At 46.8% G+C, this 14,155-nt stretch overlaps 1 protein-coding gene across 8 annotated transcripts in view; it reads left to right on the plus strand.

Moving 5' to 3' along the window:
- The window catches only part of hivep1 (HIVEP zinc finger 1), a 330,679-nt gene that overhangs the window by 21,518 nt on the left and 295,006 nt on the right, over positions 1–14,155 (plus strand). For all 8 annotated transcript variants that reach the window (XM_070880700.1, XM_070880703.1, XM_070880704.1 and 5 more), the window contains exon 2: positions 41–168. In XM_070880700.1, the coding sequence (XP_070736801.1) occupies positions 129–168 (40 nt within the window). In that variant the 5' untranslated portion in view covers positions 41–128. The remainder of the gene's footprint in view (positions 1–40; positions 169–14,155) is intronic.

A 14,155-nucleotide genomic window follows, 5' to 3' on the forward strand; every position in this document is an offset into this window, starting at 1 on the left:
TTTTTATGTAACCTTTTTTGTAATTGTTTTTATCTTTCAGTTGTTTTGATGGTGTTTGGTCAGTACCTGGCGGTCTCTCCGCCATCTCTGTCTCACTTTTCCCCTCTTCACTTTGGTGAGGCTGGAACATGCCACGTCGGAAACAGGTTAATCCCAAACCTCTGAGAGGTGAGAATTACAAGAATTTAATACATTTTAGTGTCTTGGTGTAAATGTAAATTGGTCTGATTCTTATGTTCAATACACTTACGGCATTACTGAGATATTCAACTTGTTAAATCTGGCCCTATTGTGTTTCTAGGTGTCTTTTCCAGGTGTCTTTTTCAGCTATCTTTTACCAAAAAAGTCCAGATGTTTTATTATAGACCTTGGCATTGCGATCAATCTTTGGAAGCTTAAAATGCCACTGCACTTGTCATGTCTTGAAGGAACTGAAATATTGATCCACCATCTAGAGACTTCTTACTGTAATCACAATGGGGATACTTCCTTTCCCCTATATCATTGAAATTAAGATCTTTAAAAATGTACTTGGCAATGGGAGATATATGCATCATACCGATACTGCAGTTATAGTGTAAATCATGCCTGAATTCAGGGGTTCAGGTCTGACCTGGTACCAGAATGAAGCTCCGTGCACCATAACGGAACTTGAATGGCAATTGCTCAACTGCTTTCCTTCCATTAAAATAAGGGGAGGAAAATTGTGGTTGGAGGTTTCCTTCAGGCGAATGCCTCCGATCAGAAATTTTTAACAAAACTATCTGGTGGTCCCAGAGGAACGAAGGATTATGGTCGGAGGCCGAGTTTCGCACTCCAGCATACGGGAACATGTCTTCCAGGTACGTATTTATATCCTGGCATCATGTAGGCCTGGACCTCCAATGAACATCTTGTATTCTCATTGATAATAATGAGAGTTCCATTTGTACGAGCTCCCATTACTATCAATGAGAATAACCCCACAAAACAAGAAACACAATAAATTAAATAAACATCTCACGTATTTAAAATTAATTGAAATTGAATGTAATTAAATGCTTTATGAATTTTTTTTTAACATGTTTTCATAGGATTAAAAATAAACTTACCTTAATGGACAGAGTTTTTAATATAAAAATGAGTGATTCAATTTAATTTTTCTATGTTTTAAAACTTATGCTGGTAAATGAACGCTATACGCCTGCTTTTACCTGGCGTAAGAGTTTGAAGGACATTTGCTGGGCAAGAGTTGGGCAAATAGCCCAACCTCTGCCCTGTGGATGTCCTTCTCGCTTGTGGATGTGTGCGATCTGTCTAAAGACATTTTGACAGATCGCAAAAGCTGTTTCTCGGCACATGCGCATTGCGCACCGAGCACCGGCATTTGCGAGGCCTCTTCGGGTGCATGCGCACCTAGAGAGGCGCAATTTTCGGCCCGAGGTCTCATAAATCCTGTTTGTCTTGCACTGTTTTGATGTCGTGTTTACTCTTACTAGCTCCCATGGTGTAAGTCTCGCACATCTGGCAGTGACCCCAAAGTCATACATGTGCCAGATTTACTGAGACTGGCCACTAGGAAGATCTGGCAAAGAATCTTGCTGAATCCAAAAATGTTTACTGTGGGTTGTTGCTGGGTATGTGAGACTCACCATTTGGAAGCCACCGCAGGCTTTTGTATTATAAAAGCGGCTTTGGATCACTCGCCTGGTTCCATTCTTATTTATCCAGTCATAGCCAGCGGATCACCTGCAATGGCTTCTCTTCCCACTTCCGCACCGTTACCCCTGGTGTCCCCCAAGGATCTATCCTTGGCCCCCTCCTATTTCTCATCTACATTCTGCCCCTCGGTGACATCATCCAAAAACACAGCGTCAGTCTTCCCTCTTTTTCTTAGGCAGTCCTCCAGAGTTGAGGATGACTTGCTTCCACACTAATATGAGTTCTAAGGTGGCTAATAAGTCCGATGCGGGATCTACAGACTCTGTCACAGGTGGGGCAGGTGATGATTGAAGGGACGGGTAGGTGGGGTCTTGGTTTGTCCTATGCTCCTTCCGTTGTTTCTACTTCTGCATGCTCCCGACAAAGAAATTCAAAGTATTCGGCGCCTTCTTGAATGCTTCTCTTCCACTTTGAGCAGTCTTGGGCCAGGGATTCCCAAGAGTTGGTGGGGATGTTTTTTCAAGAAGGCTTTGAGGATGTCCTTGAAGCATTTTCTCTGCCATTCTGGGACTCGCGTGCTGTGCCGGTGCTCGGAGTGCTTGTTTCGGGAGTCTTGTATAAGGTATGCGGACAATGTGACCCATCCATCGGAGTTGATTGAGCATGATCGATGCCTCGATGCTAGGGATGTTGGCCCGAGAGAGAACACTGACGTCTCTTGTACGCTTCAGTGAAGGTGACAATGATGGTTTAGAGTTCGGCCTCCGAGTGTGCACAAACACAAGCATTGTCTACATACTGTAATTCAATAACAGAGATTGGAACAACCTTGGTTCTGGACTGGTGGCGGCGAAGATTGAACAATTTCCCGTTTGTTATGTAGATTAGCTCCACTCCAGCGGGGAGCTTGTTAAAGGTGAGATGAAGTATTGCAGCGAGAAAGATTGAGAAGAGCATTGGTGCAATGACACAGCCTTGCTTGATCCCAGTCTGTACATGTATTGGGTCTGTGGTGGATCCTTTGGTAAGGATCACGGCTTGCATGTCATCGTGAGGCAGACGGAGGGTGGTGACAAATTTTTGAGAACAACCAAATTTGAGAAGAACACTCCATAATCCCTCTCAGTTGACAAAGTCAAAGGACTTTGTGAGGTCAAAAAAAGTTATGTACAGTGGTTGATGCTGCTCCCTACATTTTTCGTGAATTTGTCACGCGGTGAAAATCATTCTGCTCCTCGGTGACATTATCCGAAAACACAGCGTCAGTATCCGCATGTATGCTGACGACATTCAGCTCTGCCTCACCACCACCTCTCTCGATCATTCCACTGTCTCTAAATTGTCAGACTGCTTGTCCGACATACAGATGAGCAGAAATTTCCACCAATTAAATATTGGGAAAATCAAAGCTATTGACTCCAGTCCCCACCAATGTTGCCCCTAATTGTTTTTTGGATGAGCGGCCCATTCACAGTTTTGCGCACCCACAAAATTGAACATTGAAAAAGATGGTCCCAGGTTGCACTGGACTGGCAAACAGCTGCGTGACCGCGCAGCTTATGGGAATGTTGAGATCACCACCACAAACTCTGTTCTTAGCCACCAACTCCATCTCCTTCGCTGGCAACTGTTTGAGTCTGAACCAGACTGTTCGCAACCTTGGTGTCATATTTGATCCCAAGATGAGTTTCTGATCATATATCAGCGTCATCACTAAGACCGCATATCTCCAGCTCCGTAATATCTCCCGACTCCGCTCCTGTCTCAGCTCAACTGCTGCTGATACCCTCATCCATGCCTTTGTTATCTCTAGATTTGACTATTCCAATGCACTCCTGGCTGGCCTCCCACATTCTACCCTCCGTAAATTTGAGTTCATCCAAAACTCTACTGCCTTGCTGATGCTCGCTCCTGGTTAAGCAATGCATCGATTTTAAAATTTGCATCCTTGTTTTCAAATCCCTCCATGGCCTTCCTATTTCTGTAATCTCCTTCAGCCCTACAACCCACCGAGATATCTGCACTCCTCCAATTCTGGCCTCTTTGAGTATCCCCGATTTTAATAGCTTCACCATTGGCAGCCCTGCCTTAAACTGGCAAGATCCTAAGCTCTGGAATTCCCTCCTTAAATCTTTGCAACTCTCTACTACTTTTTCCTCCTTTTAAAATGTTCCTTGAAACCTACCTCTTTGATCAAGCTTTTGGTCATCTGCTCAAATATCTCCTTATGTGACTCAGTGATAAATTTTGTTTGATAACGCTCCTCTGAAGCGCCTTGGGATGTTTTACTACGTTAAAGGTGCTACATAAATACACAATGTAACACACCCAGGCAATGCAGAATACTGAACCTGACTGCACCAATAATCGATCTTCAGTGTAAAGTTAAATAGTCTTCAAAGTGTGACAAGATCAGTAATTCAGCAAACCTGTTTCATTTGTAGTAAACACACACTGCGATGGCATAAATTGCACTAAAACACAATGTGTCCATTGTACGTCAGGTTTTATGGTGAGAATGATGCATTGCTAGTCCGTCTTATTTCTCTCCCCAAATGTGTGTTTGCTAATCAAGTCTTTACAAAGACTCATCATCATAGGCAGTCCCTCGGAGTTGAGGATGACTTGCTTCCACTCTAAAAGTGATTTTCGGGTGACTGAGAGTCCAATGTGGGACCTACAGTCTCTATCACAGGTGGGGCAGACAGTGGTTGAAGGAAAGGGTGGGTGGGGAGCCTGGGTTGACGCACACTCCTTCCGCTGTCTACGCTTGGTTTCTGCTTGCTCTCGGCGATGAGACTCGAGGTGCTCAGCGCTCTCCCGGATGCTCTTCCTCCACTTAGGGTGGTCTTGGGCCAGGGACTCTGAGGTATCGGTGGGGATGTTGCACTTTATCAAGGAGGCTTTGAGGGTGTCCTTGAAGTGTTTCCTCTGCCCACCTGGTGCTCGCTTGCCGTGTCGAAGCTCTGAGTAGAACATTTGCTTTGGGAGTCGCGTATCGGGCATGCGGACGATGTGGCCCACCCAACGGAGCTGATCGAGCGTGGTCAATGCTTCGATGCTGGGGATGTTGGCTTGAGCGATAACACTGACGTTGGTGTGTCTATCCAGCCAATGGATTTTCAGGATCTTGCGGAGGCAGTACTGGTGGTACTTCTCCAGCGTTTTGATGTGACTGCTGTATATAGTCCACATCTCTGAGCCATATAAGAGGGTGGGTATCACTACTGCCCTGTAGACCATAAGTTTGGTTCCAGATTTGAGGTCCTGGGGCTAGAACCTCCACTTTGTTTGCATGCTTAACGCCCACTTAACACCATTTTACCGCTCAAATGACGTATAACGCCCATATATCGCCCATTTTGGCACAAAATGGAAACTGATGAGCATTTTTAGGAAACTTATTGCTGAGCGTTACTTTCCCCATGTGCTTAACGCCGGGAAAAAATATTACCGCCCACCCACTTTTTTTGGGCAGAATCATCAGAATGGGCGAAATCAATGCCCATAATATCGCCCAGCGTTACTTTGCACACGGAATTAACGATGGGATTCAATAATACCGCCCGCCCATTTTTTTTTTGTCGTAAAGAGCACATCTGGCAAAACTAACGCCCAGGAAATCGCCCACCGTCACATTCACCACACCGCACACATCGCCCACAATATCACTCGCCCAAAAAACCGCCCAGAAAAAGTGAAACTGTTCTGAACGAACACCAGCGGTGTGGCTGGCATTTTTAAAATCGCACTCTTATGTGAGGAGCTGATATCTGAACGATTTGCCTGAAAGAGCGTTGCTGTGAGTGACAACGCTGACACACTGCTGTGTGTGTGCAGCTCAGACATCAATGGTGCCCATCAGCTTGGTGCCAGTTAAAGTTTACGTTGAATGATAAGTTGTATTTAACCCTTTCATATTAAGGAATCACCAGTACGTAACGGTGCAGTCAACTGAGACAATGCGCAACAAGGTTATGTTCAATAACAAAAATTTTAGACCAACATTGGTCTGAAATCATAAGTATCACAGCCAATAACACCCAACCCCTGCCCACACCCCACTTTTTCCACCATTGACATCAATCAAATGTTCAATATGTCCAGCAACACAGAATACAAAGGCAAAGCAGGAGGGTGCTCCCCAGCCCCCATAAATTACAACAAATTGCATACACCCAGATGGAGATATAACACAGCCATCACCTGCAGACATGCACCTCACTTTCCTTCCCCCCCTCCCCTTCCCCTCCTCGCTCCATGGTGTCTGGCCGAGGAGCTCCTCAGGTGGTGGGTGCCTCATTGGAGGGGGGGAGAAATGAAGGCACATGCGGTCATTGTACAGGTACGGGAGCGGGGGATGCCGAGAGGGCAACATTCTCTGATGCAGAAGCAGGATCTTGATCCTTGCTCTCATCTGTCGTTCGCAGTGGTGATGCGGAACCTAGGGGTGGAGTGCCGCACTCGGGGACCACTGGGAGGCCTGTGCCAGCAGTGTTCCTGGCTATCGCATCCAGGGCCTCCACCATCCGCGGAATGTACTCGGTCATGGTGGCCAGCTGTCGGGATATGCCCCCCAATGCTTCGATGAGCTGGTCACCAATGTGTACAGTTTTCCTGGACAACTGTGCCATCTCTCCACTGTCATGTGGCGCTCGTGGAACAGACCTGCCGTGTCCACGAGACCTCCGCGGGGTCTGCGCCATCCTGGGGACAAATGGGGTGCCCTGTGGCGAGGTGCTTGGGGCCTTTACTTCCAGAATGGAGGCGGGAATGATTGGAGGACCACTAGATGGCCTTGAGGTGGAATGGTTTCTGGAGTGTGGCGATGCAGGGTTCCTCGAAGTCCGCGCTCTCATCCGTGGAGAACAGACCCAGCAGATTGACGGGCGAGAATCAGAGCTCCTCAGCACCAGATGTTGGATCGACCGGAAAGTCGGGCCCCGCGCCCCCACCTTCTGGTCTCTTGCCTTGGGATGTGCTGCTGGCTGAGCTGCAAAACACAAATGATGTTATTAGAGGAGAACGGGGTGCTAGGGTCACAAGGTGAGTCCAGCGCTACACACAGCATATGCACGACAAAAGCACCACCACTCTCAAAATCATCGCAGACATCACATTTCATGACCATCAACACATTTGCATTCCAGTGATTTTCATTAGGCAATCATTATTTCTATGACAATTTTAGAAATCATCTATCATATATGATTGTTCGGATATGAGTGGGTGTGGCATCTATTGACTTTACATCACGCAATGGTGTAAACTTTGTTCATGTGGCATCACTTCAGGGTCTGCAAATGCGTCCGTGGCTGTCCGGGGGGTGCTTCCCCACGAGTGTGAGCACCCGCTCCTCCATCTCAGTGATATCGCTGGAGACTGGTGGCCCCGCCTTTTCGCCTCTGCATGGACCTCATCATCGATAGCTTCTTCTGTAAAAGGTGACCGGACGACATGGCATGAGATCATGGCGTGATATCATTGCTAGGTACTTTCACAGAGACTGACACAACACAACCGACAGATATAATCATGACTATTATGAAAATGATCATTCTTTACCTAAAGACGTACACTGTGACCGCAGGCTTTGAGTAAAACATTCCCGGTAAAAGTGAAAGACCTCACATCTGATGATAGTCACTCATGACTGTTACAAATCAAATTATATAAATACATAAGTACATGTAAATTAATGTAATACTTACTCTTGCGGATCCCACAAGGTTGTTCCATCATTTGCGGCATTGGTTGCCCTCATGAATCTTGTTGGTCGCCGACGAGACCAGCTCAGCTATCTCGGTCCATGTCCTCTGGTAAGCCTTTGGGGTGGGCTTCCCACGTCCTCCCTGTGTCAAATCACCCCAGCGTGACTCGACCTCCTGCAGGAGGGAGGCATTTGCCTCGTCCGAGAACCTCCTCGCTCTTTTGTGCCTTCCAATGTGCTCCTCTCCCACCTCATTGCTCTCTCCAGCATCAGTCTCCACAGCGTGCTGTGATGGCTCCTCTTCTCTCTCCATTATAGGCTAAATTCGGGCAAATATGTGGCTGGTAACAGCTACTTTTTGTTTGCCTACTTGCTGTGAAGCTTGAAAGTCTCCCTCCTTCCTCCCAAAGCAGCCTCACCACACCCAGACACGCCTTCAGTCTCTCTGAGCTCCCTCTCTCTCTGTCTCCTCTTCTGCGCATGTCATGATGACCCATGACCACCTGAATCGTGGGAATCGAGTGTTGCCATGCCGTTGCTAAAGAGGGTCACAGTTTACAATAGAATGTCAAAAAATTGTAACACTAGCCCCCCATTTTATATCGCTCACGGTTAAGCCCATTTTCAAAAATGGAGACTAGGCGATCTGAAAACCCTTTTTAACGCCGGAAATATCGCTCCCACAAAAGTGGAGATTCTAGCCCCGGTCTTCAAACACTCTTCTGAAAGCTACGCTGGCACACTGAAGGCGGTGTCTGCCCTTGCTGATAGTAGGCTCCCGAGATATGGAAAATGGTCTACATTGTCCAAGGCCTCGTCGTGGATTTTGATAACCGGGGGCAGTGCTGCGTGGCGGTGTCAGGTTGGTAGAGGACCTTTGTCTTATGGATGTTTAGTGTAAGGCCTATGCCCTCGTACGCCTCAGTGAAGGTGTTGACGATGGCTTAGAGTTCAGTCTCCGAGTATGCGCAGACGCAAGCGTCGTCGGCGTACTGTAGTTCAGTGACAGAGGATGGGACAACCTTGGATCTGGCCTGGAAACGGCGGAGGTTTAACAGATTCCCATTTGTTCTATAATTTAGCTCCACTCCAGCGGGGAGCTTGCTGAGAGTGAGATGAAGCATTGTAGCAAGGAAGATCGATGAAGAGCGTTGGTGCGATGACGCAGCCGTGTTTGAACATAAAAACATAAAGAAATAGGAACAGGAGTAGGCCATACGGCCCCGCGAGCCTGCTCCGCCATTCAATAAGATCATGGCTGATCTGATCATGACTCCGCTCCACTTCTCCGCCCGCTCCCCATAACCCCTTATTCCCTTATCGTTTAAGAAACTATTTCTGTCTTAAATTTATTCAGCGTCGCAGCTGCCACAGCTTTCTGAGGCAGCGAATTTCACAGATTTACAACCCTCTGAGAGAAGAAATTTCACCTTATCTCTGTTTTAAATGGGCGGCCCCCTATTCTAAGATCATTCCCTCTAGTTCTAGTCTCCCCCCATCAGTGGAAATATCCTCTCTGCATTCACCTTGTCAAGCCCCCTCATAATCTTATACGTTTCGCTAAGATCACCTCTCATTCTTCTGAATTCCAATGAGTAAAAGCCCAACCTACTCAACCTTTCCTCATAAGTCAACCCCCTCATCCCCGGAATCAACCGAGTGAACCTTCTCTGAACTGCCTCGAAAGCAAGTATATCTTTTCGTAAATATGGACACCAAAACTGCATGCAGTATTCCAGGTGTGGCCTCACCAATACCCTGTATAGCTGTAGCAAGATTTCCCTGCTTTTATACTCCATCCCCTTTGCAATAAAGGCCAAGGTACCTTTGGCCTTCCTGATCACTTGCTGTACCTGCATACTATTCTTTTGTGTTTCATGCACAAGTACCCTCGGGTCCTGCTGTACTGCGGCACTTTACAATCTTTCTCCATTTAAATAATAACTTGCTCTTTGATTTTTTTCTGCTGAAGTGCATGACCTCACACTTGCCAATATTATGCTCCATCTGCCAAATGTTTGCCCACTCAGTTAGCCTGTCTATGTCCTTTTGCAGATATTGTGTCATCCTCACACATTGCTTTTCCTCCCATCTTTGTATTGTCAGGAAACTTGGCTATGTTATACTCAGTCCCTTCTTCCAAGTCGTTAATATAGATTGTAAATAGTTGGGGTCCCAGCACTGATCCCTGTGGCACCCCACCAGTTACTGATTGCCAACCAGAGAATGAACCATTTATCCCGACTCTCTGTTCTCTGCTAGTTAGCCAATTCTCTATCCATGCTAATATATTACCCCCAATCCCGTGAACTTTTATCTTGTGCAGTAACCTTTTATGTGGCACCTTGTTAAATGCTTTCTGGAAGTCCAAATGCACCACATCCACTGGTTCCTCTTTATCCACCCTGTTCGTTACATCCTCAAGGAACTCCAGCAAATTTGTCAAACATGACTTCCCCTTCATAAATCCATGTTGACTCTGCCTGACCCCGGTTCGGACGTGGATTGGGTCTGTGGTGGATCTGTTGGTCAGGATCACGGCTTTCTGGAGCAGGCGGAGGATGGTGGCAAACTTTTGAGGGCAGCCGAACCGGAGAACGCGCTCCATAATCCCTCTAATCCATAATTAGAGGTCAAAGAAGGCCATGGACTAGGGTTTGTACTGTTCCCTGCATTTCTCTTGTAGTTGTCGCGCGGTGAAGATCATGTTCCTGACGACTACATGTGCGGGAAGTGTATCCGCCTCCAGCTCCTGACTGACTGCGTTGCGGAGTTGGAGCTGAGGGTGGATTCACTCTGGAGCATCCACGATGCTGAGAATGACATGAGTAGCACGTGTAGCGAGTTGGTCGTACCGCAGGGAAAGGGTCCACAGCCAGATAGGGAATGGAAGACCAGCAGGAAGAGCAGTGCAAGGAAGGTAGTGCAGGGGTCCCCTGTGGTCATCCACCTGCAAAACAGATACACTGCTTTGGGTACTGTTGAGGGGGATGACTGATCAGGGGAGGGCAGCAGCAGCCAAGTTCATGGCACCGTGGCTGGCTCTGTTGCACAGGAGGGCAGGTAAAAGAGTGGGAGAGCGATACTGATAAGGGATTCAATTGTAAGGAGAATAGATAGGCGTTTCTGTGGCCGCAACCGAGACTCCAGGATGGTATGTTGCCTCCCTGGTGCAAGGGTCAAGGATGTCTCGGAGCGGGTGCAGGACATTCTAAAGGAGGGAGAACAGCCAGTTGTCGTGGTGCACATTGGTACCAATGACGTAGGTAAAAAACGGGATGAGGTCCTACAAAACGAATTTAAGGAGCTACGAGCTAAATTAAAAAGTTGGACCTCAAAAGTAGTAATCTCGGGATTGCTACCAGTGCCACGTGCTAGTCAGAGTAGGAATCGCAGGATAGCGCAGATGAATACGTGGCTTGAGCAGTGGTGCAGCAGGGAGGGATTCAAATTCCTGGGGCATTGGAACCGGTTCTGGGGGGGGTAGGACCAGTACAAACCGGACGGTCTGCACCTGGGCAGGACCGGAACCAATGTCCGAGGGGGAGTGTTTGCTCGTGCTGTTGGGGAGAAGTTAAACTAATATGGCAGGTGGATGGGAACCAATACAGGGAGACAGGGAAACAAAAAGGAGACAAAAGCAAAAGACAGAAAGGAGATGAGGAAAAGTGGAGGGCAGAGAAACCCAAGGCAAAGAACAAAAAGGGCCACTGTACAGCAAAATTCTAAAAGGACAAAGGGTGTTAAAAAAACAAGCCTGAAGGCTTTGTGTCTTAATGCAAGGAGTATCCGTAATAAGGTGGATGAATTAACTGTGCAAATAGATGTTAACCAATATGATGTGATTGGGATTACAGAGACGTGGCTCCAGGATGATCAGGGCTGGGAACTCAACATCCAGGGGTATTCAACATTCAGGAAGGATAGAATAAAAGGAAAAGGATGTAGGGTAGCATTGCTGGTTAAGGAGGAGATTAATGCAATAGTTAGGAAGCACATTAGCTTGGATGATGTGGAATCTATATGGGTAGAGCTGCAGAACACCAAAGGGCAAAAAACGTTAGTGGGAGTTGTGTACAGACCTCCAAACAGTAGTAGTGATGTTGGGGAGGGCATCAAACAGGAAATTAGGGGTGCATGCAATAAAGGTGCAGCAGTTATAATGGGTGACTAATATGCACAGAGATTGGGCTAACCAAACTGGAAGCAATACAGTGGAGGAGGATTTCCTGGAGTGCATAAGGGATGGTTTTCTAGACCAATATGTCGAGGAACCAACTAAGGGGGAGACCATCTTAGACTGGGTGTTGTGTAATGAGAGAGGATTAATTAGCAATCTCGTTGTGCGAGGCCCCTTGGGGAAGAGTGACCATAATATGGTGGAATTCTGCATTAGGATGGAGAATGGAACAGTTAATTCAGAGACCATGGTCCAGAACTTAAAGAAGGCTAACTTTGAAAGGTATGAGGCGTGAATTACATAGAAACATAGAAACATAGAAAATAGGTGCAGGAGGAGGCTATTCAGCCCTTATTGCCTGCACCGCTATTCAATGAGTTCATGGCTGAACATGCAACTTCAGTACCCGCTTCCTGCTTTCTCGCCATACCCCTTGATCCCCCGAGTAGTAAGGACTTCATCTAACTCCCTTTTGAATATATTTAGTGAATTGGCCTCAACTACTTTCTGTGGTAGAGAATTCCACAGGTTCACCACTCTCTGGGTGAAGAAGTTTCTCCTCATCTCGGTCCTAAATGGCTTACCCCTTATCCTTAGACTGTGACCCCTGGTTCTGGACTTCCCCAACATCGGGAACATTCTTCCTGCATCTAACCTGTCTAAACCCGTCAGAATTTTAAACGTTTCTATGAGGTCCCCACTCATTCTTCTGAACTCCAGTGAATACAAGCCCAGTTGATCCAGTCTTTCTTGATAGGTCAGTCCCACCATCCCGGGAATCAGTCTGGTGAATCTTCGCTGCACTCCCTCAATAGCAAGAATGTCCTTCCTCAAGTTAGGAGACCAAAACTGTACACAATACTCCAAGTGTGGCCTCACCAAGGCCCTGTACAACTGTAGCAACACCTCCCTGCCCCTGTACTCAAATCCCCTCGCTATGAAGGCCAACATGCCATTTGCTTTCTTAACCGCCTGCTATACCTGCATGCCAACCTTTAATGACTGATGTACCATGACACCCAGGTCTCGTTGCACCTCCCCTTTTCCTAATCTGTCACCATTCAGATAATAGTCTGTCTCTCTGTTTTTACCACCAAAGTGGTTAACCTCACATTTATCCACATTATACTTCATCTGCCATGCATTTGCCCACTCACCTAACCTATCCAAGTCACTCTGCAGCCTCATAGCATCCTCCTCGCAGCTCACACTGCCACCCAACTTAGTGTCATCTGCAAATTTGGAGATACTACATTTAATCCCCTCATCTAAATCATTAATGTACAGTGTAAACAGCTGGGGACCGAGCGCAGAATCTTGCGGTACCCCACTAGTCACTGCCTGCCATTCTGAAAAGTCCCCATTTATTCCTACTCTTTGCTTCCTGTCTGACAACCAGTTCTCAATCCACGTCAGCACACTACCCCCAATCCCATGTGCTTTAACTTTGCACATTAATCTCTTGTGTGGGACCTTCTCGAAAGCCTTCTGAAAGTCCAAGTATACCACATCAACTGGTTCTCCCTTGTCCACTTTACTGGAAACATCCTCAAAAAATTCCAGAAGGTTTGTCAAGCATGATTTCCCTTTCACAAATCCATGCTGACTTGGACCTATCATGTCACCATTTTCCAAATGCACTGCTATGACATCCTTAATAATTGATTCCATCATTTTACCCACTACCGATGTCAGGCTGACCGGTCTATAATTCCCTGTTTTCTCTCTCCCTCCTTTTTTAAAAAGTGGGGTTACATTGGCTACCCTCCACTCGATAGGAACTGATCCAGAGTCAATGGAATGTTGGAAAATGACTGTCAATGCATCCGCTATTTCCAAGGCCACCTCCTTAAGTACTCTGGGATGCAATCCATCAGGCCCTGGGGATTTATCGACCTTCAATCCCACCAATTTCCCCAACACAATTTCCCGGCTAATAAGGATTTCCCTCAGATCCTCCTCCTTACTAGACCCTCTGACCCCTTTTATATCCGGAAGGTTGTTTGTGTCCTCCTTAGTGAATACCGAACCAAAGTACTTGTTCAATTGGTCTGCCATTTCTTTGTTCCCCGTTATGACTTCCGTTGATTCTGACTGCAGGGGACCTACGTTTGTCTTTACTAACCTTTTTCTCTTTACATATCTATAGAAACTTTTGCAATCCGTCTTAATGTTCCCTGCAAGCTTCTTCTCGTACTCCATTTCCCCTGCCCTAATCAAACCCTTTGTCCTACTCTGCTGAGTTTTAAATTTCTCCCAGTCCCCGGGTTCGCTGCTATTTCTGGCCAATTTGTATGCCACTTCCTTGGCTTTAATACTATCCCTGATTTCCCTTGATAGCGACGGTTGAGCCACCTTCCCATTTTTATTTTTACGCCAGACAGGAATGTACAATTGTTGTAGTTCATCCATGCGGTCTCTAAATGTCTGCCATTGCCTATCCACAGTCAACCCCTTAAGTATCATTCGCCAATCTATCCTACCAATTGCTAGTCAGAGTAGGAATCGCAGGATAGCGCAGATGAATACGTGGCTTGAGCAGTGGTGCAGCAGGGAGGGATTCAAATTCCTGGGGCATTGGAACCGGTTCTGGGGGAGGTGGGACCAGTACAAACCGGACGGTC

This window comes from Pristiophorus japonicus, chromosome 5 (assembly GCF_044704955.1).
Source record: "Pristiophorus japonicus isolate sPriJap1 chromosome 5, sPriJap1.hap1, whole genome shotgun sequence".
Lineage (NCBI taxonomy): Eukaryota > Metazoa > Chordata > Chondrichthyes > Pristiophoridae > Pristiophorus > Pristiophorus japonicus.